This window comes from Haliotis rufescens, unplaced genomic scaffold (assembly GCF_023055435.1).
Source record: "Haliotis rufescens isolate VD_foot unplaced genomic scaffold, xgHalRufe1.0.p SCAF_1, whole genome shotgun sequence".
In the NCBI taxonomy this organism is placed as follows: domain Eukaryota; kingdom Metazoa; phylum Mollusca; class Gastropoda; order Lepetellida; family Haliotidae; genus Haliotis; species Haliotis rufescens.
The window spans coordinates 5,652,012-5,671,005 of record NW_025963779.1 but is presented as its reverse complement, the minus strand read 5'-3'; the positions used below and the strand labels follow the sequence as shown (position 1 = coordinate 5,671,005).

The 18,994-nt window shown below is 45.6% G+C and overlaps 1 protein-coding gene and 1 long non-coding RNA gene across 5 annotated transcripts in view; both read right to left on the bottom strand.

Annotated features, from left to right (window-relative positions):
- LOC124150093 (CST complex subunit CTC1-like) overlaps window positions 1–18,994 on the bottom strand; it is a 47,725-nt gene continuing 28,731 nt past the window's right edge. For both annotated transcript variants that reach the window (XM_048398905.1, XM_048398926.1), the window contains exons 11-21: window positions 18,251–18,369; window positions 16,377–16,518; window positions 15,536–15,718; window positions 11,643–13,802; window positions 10,343–10,404; window positions 9,402–9,535; window positions 7,718–7,952; window positions 7,001–7,243; window positions 3,500–3,647; window positions 1,083–1,251; window positions 1–939 (exon numbers count right to left, since the gene is read on the bottom strand). In XM_048398905.1, coding sequence (XP_048254862.1) covers window positions 833–939; window positions 1,083–1,251; window positions 3,500–3,647; window positions 7,001–7,243; window positions 7,718–7,952; window positions 9,402–9,535; window positions 10,343–10,404; window positions 11,643–13,802; window positions 15,536–15,718; window positions 16,377–16,518; window positions 18,251–18,369 — 3,702 coding nt within the window. In that variant the 3' untranslated portion in view covers window positions 1–832. The remainder of the gene's footprint in view (window positions 940–1,082; window positions 1,252–3,499; window positions 3,648–7,000; window positions 7,244–7,717; window positions 7,953–9,401; window positions 9,536–10,342; window positions 10,405–11,642; window positions 13,803–15,535; window positions 15,719–16,376; window positions 16,519–18,250; window positions 18,370–18,994) is intronic.
- On the bottom strand, window positions 1,729–3,480 carry LOC124150075. Of its 3 annotated transcripts, none has more exons than XR_007221963.1 (4): window positions 3,023–3,480; window positions 2,603–2,986; window positions 2,503–2,566; window positions 1,729–2,466 (listed from the first exon to the last, which is right to left on the bottom strand). It is a non-coding gene; the product is annotated as an uncharacterized LOC124150075 (long non-coding RNA). The 3 variants fall into 3 exon arrangements; XR_007221959.1 differs by having other exon boundaries at window positions 2,503–2,986; window positions 3,023–3,086; window positions 3,123–3,480; XR_007221957.1 differs by having other exon boundaries at window positions 2,503–2,986.

Below are 18,994 nucleotides of genomic sequence, written 5' to 3'. Positions count from 1 at the left end.
TTTTACTGATAAATGTATTTACAAATATACAAAAGACAATTAGGGAAAGATGACAAATTTAAAATAGCACTGGTTGTCAAGGTTTCCGGATATGCTGTATTTTGTGTTTGTGAACTTTTAACTTTTATCTTCAAATCTATGTCGAACATTATCCCTGGCAGACACCATGTGTCAGACAAATCACATTGTTATCAACAACGTCTGGACTGTCATGTTGTCATGTTCAGTATCTGACATGTTGTCATCTACACATCACCAGACATCGTAGTTCACGCGTACATTGGTGTCTCTTACACATAACCAGACATTGTAGTTAACACGTACATTGATGTCTCCTACGCATCACCAGACATCATAGTTCACACGTACACTGATGTCTCCTACACATCACCAGACATCGTAGTTCACACGTACATTGATGTCTCCTACACATAACCAGACATCGTAGTTCACACGTACATTGATGTCTCCTACACATCACCAGACATCGTAGTTCACGCGTACATTGGTGTCTCTTACACATAACCAGACATCGTAGTTCACAGGTACATTGATGTCTCCTACGCATCACCAGACATCATAGTTCACGCGTACATTGGTGTCTCTTACACATAACCAGACATCGTAGTTCACACGTACATTGATGTCTCCTACGCATCACCAGACATCATAGTTCACGCGTACATTGGTGTCTCTTACACATAACCAGACATCATAGTTCACACGTACACTGATGTCTCCTACATGTCACCAGTCATCATATTCAACACGTCACTGTCTCCTGTAAATCACTAGACATCATATTCAACACGTTGGTGTCTCCTGTGTATCACTAGACATCGTAGCCAGCCTCCTTCAGATCCAGACACTCCAGATGCAGGTATGGCAGACAGCGTGTCTCAAACATGGCGTTGGCCTTCACACTGCGAAAGGTGAACTCTGCAACACAATGTAATAATTCCAATAACAAACACAATGCTACAGCAATACAATGATGGTAAGATATTACTACCTAAAACACTAATCTAGCTAGTTCAACGTATCAGGACTTCTGTTAGTAAAACTATGGGTCAGTGTCTCACCATCTTTGTTCATCTGGTGAATGTCAAGGACACCGGACCGCCATGTGTTCTGTCGGCCATGTTGAAAGACTCGATGTTGGAGGATCATCCGACACTGGCGCTTGACATGCTGGCTGCTGCAGAGTCGCATCAAGAAGTTCTCCAGCACAGACTCAGCCTCGCCCACAAACTGCAGATGCACAAGCTGGGAACTGTCACCAAGGCTACACCATTTCACTGATCAATTCTTGTTGGGACTAAAAGAATTCATTCTTTTTTGTGTGAGATGTTCTGCTCAAGAGGAACAGGAGGTTGCAACTTTTTAAAAGAAATATCAAATTACTTTGTTATTTCACTTCTCCCGATTAATATGCATCTACGCATTTAGGGTTCATAAGCTTTTGTTTTTGCTTTTTTTTTATCACTATATCGAGCCAGTCAGGGATTCATTTCTGTCCTCTGACATAGTCGGTAGCCAACTATATTCATTTCAGACTTATCTTAAATCATCCCCAAAACATTGGATTATTATTTTTAAAAACTACAAGCAAATATTCGATTTAATGTAGCCACGTCTTAGAATTTTGTAAAAGTGAATTAAAAAGTCCATGGGAACCTCACATGGTCTCAGTCTTATTCAAAATCTCAAAGCATATGTTTTCTACCTTAAACTGACTGGGGGTTCAAACAGTGAAAAGAACATGGAGCAACAGGATCCCTTGCTCCATGCTATGGTATGGCTGCACACTGCAGTTGAATTCATACCTATCTAACCAAAAGAAGTAGGTGTACGCAATGTTGTATGGGTGACAGGACCCCTTGCTCCATGCTATCTAACCTAAAGAAGTAGGTGTACGCAATGTTGTATGGGTGACAGGACCCCTTGCTCCATGCTATCTAACCTAAAGAAGTAGGTGTACGCAATGTTGTATGGGTGACAGTATCCCTTGCTCCATGCTATCTAACCTAAAGACGTAGGTGTACGCAATGTTGTATGGGTGACAGGATCCCTTGCTCCATGCTATCTAACCTAAAGAAGTAGGTGTACGCAATGTTGTATGGGTGACAGGATCCCTTGCTCCATGCTATCTAACCAAAAGAAGTAGGTGTACGCAATGTTGTATGGGTGACAGGATCCCTTGCTCCATGCTATCTAACCAAAAGAAGTAGGTGTACGCAATGTTGTATGGGTGACAGTATCCCTTGCTCCATGCTATCTAACCTAAAGAAGTAGGTGTACGCAATGTTGTATGGGTGACAGGATCCCTTGCTCCATGCTATCTAACCTAAAGAAGTAGGTGTACGCAATGTTGTATGGGTGACAGGACCCCTTGCTCCATGCTATCTAACCTAAAGAAGTAGGTGTACGCAATGTTGTATGGGTGACAGGACCCCTTGCTCCATGCTATAGTATGGCTGCACACTGCAGTTGAATACATACCTATCTAACCTAAAGAAGTAGGTGTACGCAATGTTGTATGGGTGACAGGACCCCTTGCTCCATGCTATAGTATGGCTGCACACTGCAGTTGAATACATACCTATCTAACCTAAAGAAGTAGGTGTACGCAATGTTGTATGGGTGACAGGATCCCTTGCTCCATGCTATCTAACCAAAAGAAGTAGGTGTACGCAATGTTGTATGGGTGACAGGATCCCTTGCTCCATGCTATCTAACCAAAAGAAGTAGGTGTACGCAATGTTGTATGGGTGACAGGACCCCTTGCTCCATGCTATCTAACCTAAAGAAGTAGGTGTACGCAATGTTGTATGGGTGACAGGACCCCTTGCTCCATGCTATCTAACCTAAAGAAGTAGGTGTACGCAATGTTGTATGGGTGACAGGACCCCTTGCTCCATGCTATCTAACCTAAAGAAGTAGGTGTACGCAATGTTGTATGGGTGACAGGACCCCTTGCTCCATGCTATAGTATGGCTGCACACTGCAGTTGAATACATACCTATCTAACCTAAAGAAGTAGGTGTACGCAATGTTGTATGGGTGACAGGACCCCTTGCTCCATGCTATAGTATGGCTGCACACTGCAGTTGAATACATACCTATCTAACCTAAAGAAGTAGGTGTACGCAATGTTGTATGGGTGACAGGATCCCTTGCTCCATGCTATCTAACCAAAAGAAGTAGGTGTACGCAATGTTGTATGGGTGACAGGATCCCTTGCTCCATGCTATCTAACCAAAAGAAGTAGGTGTACGCAATGTTGTATGGGTGACAGGATCCCTTGCTCCATGCTATCTAACCTAAAGAAGTAGGTGTACGCAATGTTGTATGGGTGACAGGATCCCTTGCTCCATGCTATCTAACCTAAAGAAGTAGGTGTACGCAATGTTGTATGGGTGACAGGATCCCTTGCTCCATGCTATCTAACCTAAAGAAGTAGGTGTACGCAATGTTGTATGGGTGATCTGTGACGTACCTGCTGCAGGAAGACTTCTCCCTGCTCCTGTATGGCCACCTCTAGGTGGCGCCACTGTTCCGGTGACAGACGTAGCAGGCTCTGCACATGTTCCGGACAGTTGGAAAACGAAACCACAGCAGGACTTGTTCCATCATCTACCAGGACACTTGGCATGCGAAAAACAAAAAAGGAAGTATAATTGGTGAAGCATTTTTACAGCTTATTTAAATCCCACGGTGGGGTTGGTGAGAATAGGTCAACTTCATGGATAACATGTTCATGTTCTGAAAGAATGGGCACACATTAGTGACTGTTTTTCTTTCACTCTGGGACCCTTTCCACAAAGGGATCTCAGTGCTACAACTGTCACAAGTCCACGTTGAAATATAGGAGTAATGATCACCATCTGCTATGTGGGTTGGTTGGTTGGTTGTTGTTTAACGCCGCACTCAGCAATATTCCAGCTATATGACGGCGGTCTGTAAATAATCGAGTCTAGACCAGACAATCCAGTGATTAATATCATGAGCATCGATCCACGCAATTGGGACCGATGACATGCATCAACCAAGTCAGCGAGCCTGACCACCCGATCCCGTTAGTCGCCTTTTACGACAAGCATGGGTTGCTGAAGGCCAATTCTACCCCGGAATCTTCACGGGTCTCTGCTATGTGGGAACAGTGCCCTGAACTGTATGATGATACAGGGATGTGGTTAGAATGACTGGACTATTCCATGCACAGGGCAACACCAGCTGATAAGATACATGTGCAGGATTTCCTTCTTAACGTTTGCACATATGCCACTTCAGTTCATGTGTCAAAATCTTTTCAATTCAATTTGTTTGACAAAGTTGATAATGTACTAAATAACATATTCTTGACTTAAATGGACAACTTGGGCCTACCTGACTTAAGCACTGAGATAGGTGTCGGAGACCGTACAGGCCTGGCTACTGCAGCCAGTGTAGTGACCCTACCTGACTTTAGCACTGAGACAGGTGTCGGAGACCGTACAGGCCTGGCTACTGCAGCCAGTGTAGTGACCCTACCTGACTTTAGCACTGAGACAGGTGTCGGAGACCGTACAGGCCTGGCTACTGCAGCCAGTGTAGTGACCCTACCTGACTTTAGCACTGAGACAGGTGTCGGAGACCGTACAGGCCTGGCTACTGCAGCTGGTGGTGGTGACCCTACCTGACTTTAGCACTGAGATAGGTGTCGGAGACCGTACAGGCCTGGCTACTGCAGCCAGTGTAGTGACCCTACCTGACTTTAGCACTGAGATAGGTGTCGGAGACCGTACAGGCCTGGCTACTGCAGCCAGTGTAGTGACCCTACCTGACTTTAGCACTGAGACAGGTGTCGGAGACCGTACAGGCCTGGCTACTGCAGCCAGTGTAGTGACCCTACCTGACTTTAGCACTGAGATAGGTGTCCGAGACCGTACAGGCCTGGCTACTGCAGGCGGTGGTGGTGACCCTACCTGACTTTAGCACTGAGATAGGTGTCGGAGACCGTACATGTCTGGCTACTGCAGCCGGTGGTGGTGACCCTACCTGACTTTAGCACTGAGATAGGTGTTGGAGACCGTACAGGCCTGGCTACTGCAGCCGGTGGTGGTGACCCTACCTGACTTTAGCACTGAGATAGGTGTCAGAGACCGTACAGGCCTGGCTACTGCAGGCGGTGGTGGTGACCCTACCTGACTTTAGCACTGAGATAGGTGTCGGAGACCGTACATGTCTGGCTACTGCAGCCGGTGGTGGTGACCCTACCTGACTTTAGCACTGAGATAGGTGTCGGAGACCGTACAGGCCTGGCTACTGCAGCAAGTGTAGTGACCCTACCTGACTTTAGCACTGAGATAGGTGTCGGAGACCGTACAGGCCTGGCTACTGCAGCCGTTGGTGGTGACCCTACCTGACTTTAGCACTGAGATAGGTGTCGGAGACCGTACATGTCTGGCTACTGCAGCCGGTGGTGGTGACCCTACCTGACTTTAGCACTGAGATAGGTGTCGGAGACTGTACAGGCCTGGCTACTGCAGCTGGTGGTAGTGACCCTACCTGACTTTAGCACTGAGATAGGTGTCGGAGACTGTACAGGCCTGGCTACTGCAGCTGGTGGTAGTGACCCTACCTGACTTTAGCACTGAGATAGATGTCGGAGACCGTACAGGCCTGGCTACTGCAGCTGGTGGTGGTGACCCTACCTGACTTTAGCACTGAGATAGATGTCGGAGACCGTACAGGCCTGGCTACTGCAGCCAGTGTAGTGACCCTACCTGACTTTAGCACTGAGACAGGTGTCGGAGACCGTACAGGCCTGGCTACTGCAGCCAGTGTAGTGACCCTACCTGACTTTAGCACTGAGACAGGTGTCGGAGACCGTACAGGCCTGGCTACTGCAGCCAGTGTAGTGACCCTACCTGACTTTAGCACTGAGATAGGTGTCGGAGACCGTACAGGCCTGGCTACTGCAGCCAGTGTAGTGACCCTACCTGACTTTAGCACTGAGATAGGTGTCGGAGACCGTACAGGCCTGGCTACTGCAGCCGGTGGTGGTGACCCTACCTGACTTTAGCACTGAGATAGGTGTCGGAGACCGTACAGGCCTGGCTACTGCAGCCAGTGTAGTGACCCTACCTGACTTTAGCACTGAGATAGGTGTCGGAGACCGTACAGGCCTGGCTACTGCAGCCAGTGTAGTGACCCTACCTGACTTTAGCACTGAGATAGGTGTCGGAGACCGTACAGGCCTGGCTACTGCAGCCGGTGGTGGTGACCCTACCTGACTTTAGCACTGAGATAGGTGTCGGAGACCGTACAGGCCTGGCTACTGCAGCCAGTGTAGTGACCCTACCTGACTTTAGCACTGAGATAGGTGTCAGAGACCGTACAGGCCTGGCTACTGCAGCCGGTGTAGTGACCCTACCTGACTTTAGCACTGAGATAGGTGTCGGAGACCGTACAGGCCTGGCTACTGCAGCTGGTGGTGGTGACCCTACCTGACTTTAGCACTGAGATAGGTGTCGGAGACCGTACAGGCCTGGCTACTGCAGCCAGTGTAGTGACCCTACCTGACTTTAGCACTGAGATAGGTGTTGGAGACCGTACAGGCCTGGCTACTGCAGCCGGTGGTGGTGACCCTACCTGACTTTAGCACTGAGATAGGTGTCGGAGACCGTACAGGCCTGGCTACTGCAGGCGGTGGTGGCGACCCTACCTGACTTTAGCACTGAGATAGGTGTCGGTGACGGTACAGGCCTGGCTACTGCAGCCGGTGGTGGTGACCCTACCTGACTTTAGCACTGAGATAGGTGTCAGAGACCCTACAGGCCTGGCTACTGCAGGCGGTGGTGGTGACCCTACCTGACTTTAGCACTGAGATAGGTGTCGGAGACGGTACAGGCCTGGCTACTGCAGCCGGTGGTGGTGACCCTACCTGACTTTAGCACTGAGATAGGTGTCGGAGACCGTACAGGCCTGGCTACTGCAGCCAGTGTAGTGACCCTACCTGACTTTAGCACTGAGATAGGTGTCAGAGACCGTACAGGCCTGGCTACTGCAGCCAGTGGTGGTGACGATGCTACCACAGGCAGCGCAGACAGACTTGAGGCATAGCCTCATGAAGTGGCAGATGTAGCAGGTGGAGGTAAACTCCATGCTGGACGTCGGACACCGCCATATGTCGATAATGTATTGGTGAGGGACTGTCACACTCTCTGTGTCTACAGGACTGTCTGGGGCTGTGGTGAGTCTGAAACAAAGATGCACTGAAGTGGGATGTGTCTGATGTATTGAGTGTGATAGTCACACTGTCTTTGTCCTCAACAAGATGCCTGGTGATCTGCTGGATCTGAAACAAGATGTTTCCGTCATGTTTTTGTTGGTTGGATATTGTCCCACAGCAGTGCCCTTTGAAGGTACAATCAAATTTCTCTTACATTTACTTTATTCTCTCTCTGACTGACATTTCAAACCAGTTCAAAGAAGTACCTTATTTGTTCGTTGTTTCATGCCACGGCTAGCTACATGATCACTGCATCACTGGATGAGGCAAACCAATGGTTGATAGCATGACCACCAGAATACAAGGACACATCATCAACCATGTCACATGGCCTGAACATGGTCCTCAGATATGTCATGCATGACGGACCAAGGAAATATTATGATCCAGATTCTCATGACAGGTTGATATGAAACACACAAAACCAAACAAGTTTCCTACCTCTGTGAATCTGCCACCTGGAAAAGTGTTACAGTAGATACAGTTGTGAACTGAAAATAGACGTTCTCTATGCGTGACACCTTCCTCTCTAGGCGGTGGAACTCCACCCCGGCACCAGGCAGCAGTCCCAGGGGGTAGGACGATGTCTGAAGGTTCATGTACACAGGTATCTCTGCGTCTGATGTGAGACTCCGCACTTGCAGGCACACACACTGGTCATCGAGCACCGACACCCCTGGCAATGTACACAAGACACTCACTATTAGCGTAATCATATTGGATGGAACCTCAGAAACCAAAAAATTGTTATCAATTAGACTAAAAATGACTTGTTGGAAAATATAGGTCATACTATGACTTTGCTAAGTAGATTCTGCTGAGCTAGAAAAATAAGGATAACAAGCCAACCTTGTCATTAAAAATTGTTTATGTGAAAAATCTGTATACATAACCAAATATATATGCAGGTCACATGAGTCCATTTCATAGACAACTTGATCATTTAAGTAGATAGGCAAATAATACATAGCCCACCCCTTCTCTCTTCCCTGTTAGTGGTCTAGTGGTAGAGCATCCGTTGGAGAGCGGAAGGTCTCTCTCTCTCTCACACAGACCCCCCCCCCCCCCCCCCCCCACACACACACACACCATATAAGCAATAATCTTGGAAGTGACATTAAACCCCATTTCACCTCACCTCACCTCTGTAGGTGATCAGGTTACCATACAACACAAGCTGACAAATCAGACACTGATTGCAAATTACTGTATTTTGTTTACTGGCTTTGTTTATCAATGATTGCATTGTTCATCATGTTTCTTTGCATGAGAAATGATCAAACATTCTACGTCTTCATTAATTACACCTCATGTCTTTGGAAATATTCAATCCTATGACAAGTTGTTTGTGACTGAATAGTTGGATTTGTTTTTTTTTTGCAATGAGCAATATTCCAGCTGTATGACATCAGCATGGAAATAACAGAGTCTGGAACAGACAATCCAGTGATTGATATAATGAGGAACGTTCCATCCCATGGGGGTAAAATGACAAGCTGTCAGCCAAGTCCCTGATTATAACCATCGTAGGTTGATGGAGTCCTATTTCAATCCAGAATCCCAAGGAGGTTGAATAGTTTGGATTTGCCAAAGGTGTAAATTTGGAATTTGGGGTAATTAGATATTTTTGGCTTTGTCCCTTACTTGCCACCATTAGGGTTTACTGGAGTTTGTTGTACACACTAACGGAGGTAACAAAATGTTAACGAATTAATGACATTTAAAGTGACTGCATAATTGAGGCAAGATAATATTTGGTATCATTGGATCTAAAATTTGTAAATTTTAAAAACAATCACTAATCAACAGCATGGTCTTATGGGATGAAAGCATTATTAACTAAAACTGGTTTCTTCCTTTATTGTCATGTTACATGCAACACACTGCGAAGAAGGCAGTAATTAAACGTGGAGAATTTTATTTAGTGAGATACAGCAACACAAACTGTCTAAAATCCATGTCAATAACTAGTCAAAAGTACAGGCAATGTTTTTTTGATAAAATACGTAAAAGAAGTCAATGTATCACATCAGAGGAATTTGAAACAAATATTTTAACGATCTGCCGACATTGTAACTCTGTAATGGTTTTCATCTGTGCATTTACTATAAGCACTACATCCTACCTAGATGCTGGTTCACTTGCTGCAGAGAGTCACTGGGCTTTGAATGTCGCTGCTGACCTCCTTGTGGTGACGTCTGAGGCCGATGGGAGCGGGAGACAATTCTACCCTGCATGTTTACCTGGGTACCCGTAAAACTGGAAACACAACAAATTTTTGATGATGATCCCTCACATTCTCTAAGACTACGTACAGTGATACCTTGCTACTCTGGGTACTTCTCTCCCAAGGGTAATCATCTGCTTTAACAAAGTTCCTGATTACTAAATGTTAAACATGTCCAATTGTATACAGGAAAACATTATCAACAGTAATGCAGTTTTCCAGATTAACAGGGTTTTACTGTAGAGTAGACTGTAATAGTGTAACAGGTCTTAGACGAGTAAGGTAGGGTTTCTTGAATACCCGGGTTTCACTTTAGAGTTGAATAGTTGGGTTTCACTTCAGAGCATGAAATAATAAATCTTTATGGACTAGTAAAGCAAGGTTTCTGGAATAGCTCGGTTTCACTGTAGAATTTCATAGACTAAATGTTAGTCTAACATCTACGCAGATCTCGTTGGTACTCAGCACGTTGAGTGTTCCACTTTCACAACTGATTGACTTCATTAGGAAGCAAGCAAAATAGTTTTGGAGTGAGTGAGTGAGTTGGGTTTACCACTGCTTTGATCAGTATTTCAGTTTTGTAACAGTGTCAGCTTGATGTTGAAGGAAAGCTGGAAGTGATTCAGATCTTACTCATTTACCATTTGGGTGAAAACCACAAGCACATGCATGTTGCTAACAAACCTAGGAATAAAAGCAGAACCAAGATTCGGAGCCAAGGTCATAGGTTTCCAGCACTGTACAGCTAATTGAGGCACCTTCAACATCAGGCTGGAACATTAGGGTTGACTAAACCCTACCAACACACTCATGTACCAGTGACAGTTAAGTCAACATACCTGCTTGATAAAACCTCTGAGAAATCAGCAAACTTCACCACATCAAAATTGTTTGTGTGAATCTGAAAACATAGACATAATTTACATTTGACTGAAAAGAAAATAATCAAGGTATGTTAATGTCTTAATAATACAACTCAAACCTTTGCTTTGACTTAGATGAAGTACTTCAAAGAAAGTATTCAAAATATGAATCTGAAACAACTAACCTATCAACAGTAACCCATCTTCCCGAGGCAAGAGAGTTAACTGACTTTAAAAGTCCAATTTCCACCCTTGCCGACTAGACTGGAATTACTGGGCTCGACCGTTGCGCCACCAGTGGCTATTACCAATTATGTCCCTTCTAAGCCTCTCCTTGGACCAATCAGATTCCACCTCTCGTATCACTTGCGTTTGCTTCACACAAAAAGGTGGCGCCCAGTCAGGACCATCTGATCGATAATCATGATCTTTATTGTGATAAAATGGGTCTTACATCGCGAAATGCATCAAATCACGTGAGCACCTTGATTAAAACATGAACGGATTTGGAAAATATCTGCTGACAAAGAATTGCACATGCTTTGCAAATCCTGCAATAGATCGAAATCTGCACGACAGTTTACGAACCGGATTTCGATTTCGGTGCGCGATTTTGATTGGACTATGCATAGACTCGTTAGCCCAGACAAAACGTAACTCCATAATACCAGCCTAGTTCAGCAAGGGTGGAAACTGGACTTTTATAGTCAGTTAACTCCTTTGCCTCTAGAAGATGCAGTAACCTGAATTACACAGTGTTTGAAAGTATTAGGCTAAAATAAATAATAGTCTTCATCATCATGAAGTCCGCCACACATTTTGTTTTATTTACAATTTCCTCTCCCAAAAAATTCTAATACTTAAAAACAATGTGATCCCATATAGCACACAGTTACTTCCCTTTACATGCAAATTGCTTTACTGCACATCTCATGTTGTAGTCATGGTGGCAATAGGAATTTGTAAGCTTGTTTATGAAGGGAGGCCCTTTCCCAGGTTGATGGTACACAACTGTTTAAATGGTTACATACTAGTTTGAACAAGCAAAACAGAAAAAAACCAAACCCGCCTGCCAACACTATATTTTCAAATGTCATTGCCTGAGAACAAATTGTTTTATTTTTTAAGCATTATAATTTTGAGTGATACATTTTATTTTATTTAATTTGGCAAGATGACTACCACTCAAAACCTAGAAAATGTTTTTATTCCATTTGACATCACCACAAGCAGTCTGAATCTGAAATTGAGATAAACATATGGCTTCTACACTCACATGGTCCGGACTGATCACACGTGTGACCCCCACATTGGGAGGAACCTGCACACACACACGTGTGTGAGACGACTCTATGGCCTTCCTCATCTTGTTCTCCAGGGGCCGTGGCTGGAACCCACCTCCCTGCCCTGCTGCTGTCATTGTGTAGAAGCACCCCACCTGGAGGACACTGTACCATCTCACATCGTCCTGGAACAGCAGCACAGCTGGCTGAGCAGCAGCGCTTCCTGGAGAACCAGTCTGTCCTCTACAACTTCCTCCATGACTACTCTCTCCTGTACAATGTCCTCCTGGACCACTTCCTCCTGTACAATGTCCTCCCGGACCACTCTCTCCTGTACAATGTCCCCTTGGACCACTTCCTCCTGTACAATGTCCTCCCGGACCACTTCCTCCTGTACAACGTCCTCCCGGACCACTCTCTCCTGTACAATGTCCTCCTGGACCACTTCCTCCTGTACAATGTCCTCCCGGACCACTCTCTCCTGTACAATGTCCCCTTGGACCACTTCCTCCTGTACAATGTCCTCCCGGACCACTCTCTCCTGTACAACGTCCTCCCGGACCACTCTCTCCTGTACAACGTCCTCCCGGACCACTCTCTCCTGTACGTCCTCCCAGACCACTCTCTCCTGTACAATGTCCTCCTGGACCACTTCCTCCTGTACAATGTCCTCCCGGACCACTCTCTCCTGTACAATGTCCTCCTGGACCACTTCCTCCTGTACGTCCTCCCAGACCACTTCCTCCTGTACAATGTCCCCTTGGACCACTCCCCACTGTACAACTTCCTCCCTGACCACTCTCTCCTGTACAACGTCCTCCCCGACCACTCTCTCCTGTACAACGTCCTCCTGGACCACTTCCTCCTGTACAACGTCCTCCTGGACCACTCTCTCCTGTACAATGTCCTCCCGGACCACTCTCTCCTGTACAACGTCCTCCTGGACCACTTCCTCCTGTACAACGTCCTCCTGGACCACTTCCTCCTGTACAACGTCCTCCCGGACCACTCTCTCCTGTACAATGTCCCCTTGGACCACTCCCCACTGTACAACGTCCTCCCGGACCACTCTCTCCTGTACAATGTCCCCTTGGACCACTCCCCACTGTACAATGTCCCCTTGGACCACTTCCTCCTGTACAACTTCCTCCCTGACCACTCTCTCCTGTACAACGTCCTCCCGGACCACTTCCTCCTGTACAAAATCCTCCCTCTCCACTCTCTCCAGTACGTCCTCCCAGACCACTTCCTCTTGTACAATGCCCACGTTGAACAGGTCTTCTATAGACAGTTCTTCCTTGAGAACTTTTGTTTTGAGATGATCCATTTCCAGCACTTTCTCCTAACAGAGCTGTAGGCTTTGAAGTGTTCAAGTCTATGTTACAAGGATGAAGATCAAAAGATGATGTATTTGCATTTACATAGCCTATGTTCTCCTTTAGTTTAACCTGTGCACTGCTTTGTTGTTTACTTTTGCAACTTGTAAGAATACCAGTCTGCGTATTTATGACTCTGCTCGGGTCATCACTGTGAGATGACTTTGCCTGCCCTATCAAATATCCAAGAACACAGAACCTAAGCTTTGGGGACTCCTTCCTGCTGAGAGTGGTCAGAGACTCCTTGTGGGAGATGTAGACCAACTGAGACTCAGATGAGTCTCCAGTACGTGATTCATCCTTCATATCACATTCAGTCTGTCTCTTCCTCTTTGATGGAGGAGCTGATGAAGACTGTCTGTCTTTCCCTTCAAGGAACTCTGTCTCCTGTGCTGTTTCATTAAAGGAGCCTTCACTTAACAACCCGGCCTGAGGGTGTATCAGCACACAGTCTGTGAGGGAGATCTGGAGGTACAGAACATGTCGGGACCTGCTTACATATTTGGTATCAATGTGATGTGAGTTTGGCACGTCAGTATTGAGGAACCGCTCAGCAATACGCTTGTACCTGGTTACACAAATGATGCTGCCAAGCAGGTTGGGCTGAACCAGAGGACATGTTAAAGCTTGTCCAGGCTTGGGGCTGACACAGGGTGGACAACAAACATGGCCGCTTGGTGGGGCTGAGGAGCAGACGGCCAGGTCAACGGATCCTGTAGCATCCAATAGTTGGAGTCTTCCTGTCACACGACTGCACTGGAGGTAACCAATCAAAAGCTGAAAAAAAAAGATAAATCATAATAACCTTGCCACTCATGCCCTCCACAGTCTCACAGACAGGGCTTCAGTATACTACAGCTAGAGATAGAATAACCTGCTATATATCTCATCTTGCCCTCACTACCCTCCACAGTCTCACACAGAGGGCTCCAGTATACTACAGCTAGAGATGGAATAACCTCCTATTTCTCACCTTGCCCTCACTCCACAGTCTCACACAGAAGGCTCCAGTATACTACAGCTAGAGATGGAATAACCTGCTATATATCTCACCTTGCCCTCACTCCACAGTCTCACACACAGGGCTCTAGTATACTACAGCTAGAGATGGAATAACCTGCTATATATCTCACTTTGCCCTCACTACCCTCCACAGTCTCACACAGAGGGCTCCAGTATACTACAGCTAGAGATGGAATAACCTGCTATATATCTTACCTTGCCCTCACTCCCCTCCACAGTTTCACACACAGGGCTCCAGTATACTACAGCTAGAGATGGAATAACCTCCTATTTCTCACCTTGCCCTCACTCCACAGTCTCACACAGAGGGCTCCAGTATACTACAGCTAGAGATGGAATAACCTGCTATATATCTCACCTTGCCCTCACTCCAGTCTCACACACAGGGCTCCAGTATACTACAGCTAGAGATGGAATAACCTCCTATATCTCGCCTTGCCCTCACTCCACAGTCTCACACAGAGAGCTCCAGTATACTACAGCTAGAGATGGAATAACCTGCTATATATCTCGCCTTGCCCTCACTCAACAGTCTCACACACAGGGCTCCAGTTTAATACAGCTAGAGATGGAATAACCTCCTATATCTCGCCTTTCCCTCACTCCACAGTCTCACACACAGGGCTCCAGTATAATACAGCTAGAGATGGAATAACCTCCTATATCTCGCCTTGCCCTCAATCCACAGTCTCCCACTGAGGGCTCCAGTATACTACAGCTAGAGATGGAATAACCTCCAATATCTCACCTTGACCTCACTCCACTGTCTCACACAGAGGGCTCCAGTATACTACAGCCAGAGATGGAATAACCTGCTATATATCTCAGGGCACCCTCACTCCACAGTCTCACACACAGGGCTCCAGTATAATACAGCTAGAGATGGAATAACCTCCTATATCTCGCCTTGCCCTCACTCCACAGTCTCACACAGAGGGCTCCAGTATACTACAGCCAGAGATGGAATAACCTGCTATATATCTCACCTTGCCCTCACTCCTCTCCACAGTTTCACACAGAGGGCTCCAGTATACTACAGCTAGAGACGGAATAACCTCCTATATCTCGCCTTGCCCTCTTCACAATTTCACACACAGGGCTCCGGTATACTACAGCTAGAGATGGAATAACCTGCTATATATCTCACCTTGCCCTCACTCCTCTCCACAGTTTCACACACAGGGCTTCAGTAAACTACAGCTAGAGATGGAATGACCTGCTATATATCTCATCTTGCCCTCACTCCCCTCCACAGTTTCACACACTGGGCTTCAGTATACTACAGCTAGAGATGGAACAACCTGCTATATATCTCACCTTGCCCTCACTCCCCTCCACAGTTTCACACACTGGGCTTCAGTATACTACAGCTAGAGATGGAATAACCTGCTATATATCTCACCGTGCCCTCACTCCCCTCCACAGTTTCATACACAGGGCTCCAGTATACTACAGCTAGAGATGGAATGACCTGCTATGTATCTCACCTTGCCCTCACTCCCCTCCACAGTTTCACACACAGGGCTCCAGTAGAGTTGTTGGTTCAGATCAGACACGGAGAGTCGGGATCCATAGTATTTCTGTCGAAGATCAGTCAAATCCCGTGACTTGGCAGACAGGTCATCTGTTTCCCTGCTGATATGGACAAGTTCAGGGATTCTTCGTTTTGACTGGAAACAAAGCCTTATTTCATCACAATGCTCACAGCACCTTCACCCTTAATAGGCAACAATGTCCTCTGCAAAGCATTCATAACTTTCATATGGGGTAATAAATACAAAACTTGCCAATTATTTTAATTTGATTAATTTTAAAACAGTCCAACGTTCTGGTCTGTACATGTCTCATTCTATTTATATATAATCATGTCTCAGCAATTCCTGTGCAGAGTTGTCTCCCCTAGCTGAGCTGAGATCAGTTTAATGTGAGTTTGAATCCCAGACTCTGATTTTGATTCTTGGTTCGTCAGGATCATACCTCTGCTTGTAGGTTTCAGTTGTTTGTAGAAGATAAGTGATTTCGACCTGCATCACTTGATATGATGTGATACCAGTCAAACCAGTGTTAAACCCAACCCACTCACTCACTCTACTATTATACATACATTTTCCTATCAAACATTCAAAGATAATTTATAAATGTGAAGTTTACAGGATATACAGCTTTTCCATTGGTTGAGAAGTCAGTCATATGACCACAAAACAGACATTTGATGTCGCAAACTCTAATGTTTATACAGTTAGGACCTCACTCTGTGAAGGCCATACTCCAATGAACTTACACAAAGTGAAAGTCAGTTATTAATTATTAAACTGCATTATCCCTTACCTGCCCTCTACCCACACAGCAGGCATGAGGAGATTCCAGGAACTCTTGGAGCAGATTTCTGTGTTCCTCTTGTAGCCATGGGCAACAGTTGCTGCCCAAGAGGACAGGGATGAGCGGAATGGTGTCAGATATTGGCAAGTGGCTGAAGACAGGAACACATTTGTTTCATTCTGATGTTGTGGACATAACCCATAGGCAAACAGGAAACAGATCAATGATTAAATGAAGACTAGGCTTGGGCTAATTGACAGTCTAAACAAATGTCATTCAACTCCTTGAAACACATCATTGTCTGTCTGCTGGTCCAGGTTTATAGATGTACCATATTAATCTGACATGAATACCTTAATGTTTTGTTTATTGTTACCCTGCACTCAGCAATATTCCAGCTATATGATGGTGGTCTGTAAATAATCGAGTCTGGACCAGACAATCCAGTGATTGACATCATGAGCATCAATCCACATAATTGGGATAAGATGACATGAATCAACCAAGTCAGCGTGCCTGACCACTTGATCTTGTTAGTCCCTTCTTATGACAAGCATAGTTGCCTGTTGGGGCAAGCATGGGTTGCTGAAGACCTATTCTAACCCGGATATTTACAGGTGTATAATCTAATGACACAGGGGCAGTGTCAGTTCATTACAATGGCTAGAAAATTGGCACCAGGCTGTGGAGCACAACAACCCCAAAGTTGAAAGTTTATTTCCCTTTAAACAGCATATTCTGTAGTCAGCATGATCAAGTAGAGTAGAGTAGAGTAGTGTAGTGTAGTGTAGTGTAGTGTAGTGTAGTGTAGTGTAGCACAGTGTAGTGTAGTGTAGTGTAGTGTAATGTAGTGTAGTGTAGTGTAGTGTAGAGTAGAGTAGAATAGTGTAGTGTAGTGTAGTGTAGAGTAGTGTAGTGTAGTGTAGTGTAGTGTAGTGTAGTGTAGTGTAGTGTAGTGTAGTGTAGTGTAGTGTAATGTAGTGTAGCACAGTGTAGTGTAGTGTAGCACAGTGTAGTGTAGTGTAGTGTAGTGTAGTGTAGTGTAGTGTAGCACAGTGTAGTGTAGTGTAGCACAGTGTAGTGTAGTGTAGTGTAGCGGAGCACAGCGTAGTGTAGTGTAGTGTAGTGTAGTGTAGCACAGTGTAGTGTAGCACAGTGTAGTGTAGTGTAGTGTAGTGTAGTGTAGTGTAGCACAGTGTAGTGTAGTGTAGCACAGTGTAGTGTAGTGTAGTGTAGTGTAGTGTAGTGTAGTGTAGTGTAGTGTAGTGTAGTGTAGTGTAGCGGAGCACAGCGTAGTGTAGTGTAGTGTAGCGGAGCACAGCGTAGTGTAGTGTAGTGTAGTGTAGCGGAGCACAGCGTAGTGTAGTGTAGTGTAGCACAGTGTAGCGGAGCAGAGTGGAGCAGAGTGGAGCAGAGTGGAGTGTCTGGTCATGTGATATGCTAGTAAGCTCGTAGCAGTGGGGTTATGCAAAGTTATATTCCTGACTCTTAATTAAAAACTAGACATATGTATTAGGACATGAGCATATATCGTCTTCAGAAAACGTTTAAAAATGAAGTTCAGGTGGGTAGTGGTAATATTTGCATTCCAAAGCTGGATATATCGATTGTTGAACTGATGACCTGTCATGACTAGCAGCGTAGCCGACAGATTAACAACAAGTGTTGTGATTTATGCTTTCAGATTAGATATATTTACTAGTAAATTCTCGTCATACTGTTCAGTTGGTTGTCTTCCATTGTAAGGCCACATACTTGTCAGGGGAAAAATGGGTAGCATTTAGTTCTCGTAGATATATAATGGAGTCTAAAAACTGATAAAAAAAGTATGTATTTTACATGAATAAATATGGTACTTAAAACATATAGTTAAAGCATCATACCATTGCTGGGTGTGAAGTTTCTGAGTCATTGCCAAGGGCATGTCCAGCAGTGCTGCCACATCAGATGCATCCAGACTGTAGACAGAGATGGGTTTCACCAGCAGACTGTTGGCGGAGAACTAGAACACAAACACACACATCAGGTGCTGCCAGACTGTTGGCGGAGAACTAGAACACAAACACACACATCAGGTGCTGCCAGACTGTTGGTGGAGAACTAGAACACAAACACACACATCAGGTGCTGCCAGACTGTTGGCGGAGAACTAGAACACAAACACACACATCAGATGCTGCCAGACTGTTGGCGGAGAACTAGAACACAAACACACACATCAGGTGCTGCCAGACTGTTGGCAGAGAACTAGAACACAGACACACACATCAGGTGCTGCCAGACTGTTGGTGGAGAACTAGAACACAGACACACACATCAGGTGCTGCCAGACTGTTGGAGGAGAACTAGAACACAAACACACACATCAGGTGTTGCCAGACTGTTGGCTGAGAACTAGAACACAGACACACACACCAGGTGCTGCCAGACTGTTGGTGGAGAACTAGAACACAGACACACACATCAGGTGCTGCTGGACTGTTGGAAGAGAACTAGAACACAAACACACACATCAGGTGCTGCCAGACTGTTGGAGGAGAACTAGAACACAAACACACACATCAGATGCTGCCAGACTGTTGGAGGAGAACTAGAACACAGACACACACATCAGGTGTTGCCAGACT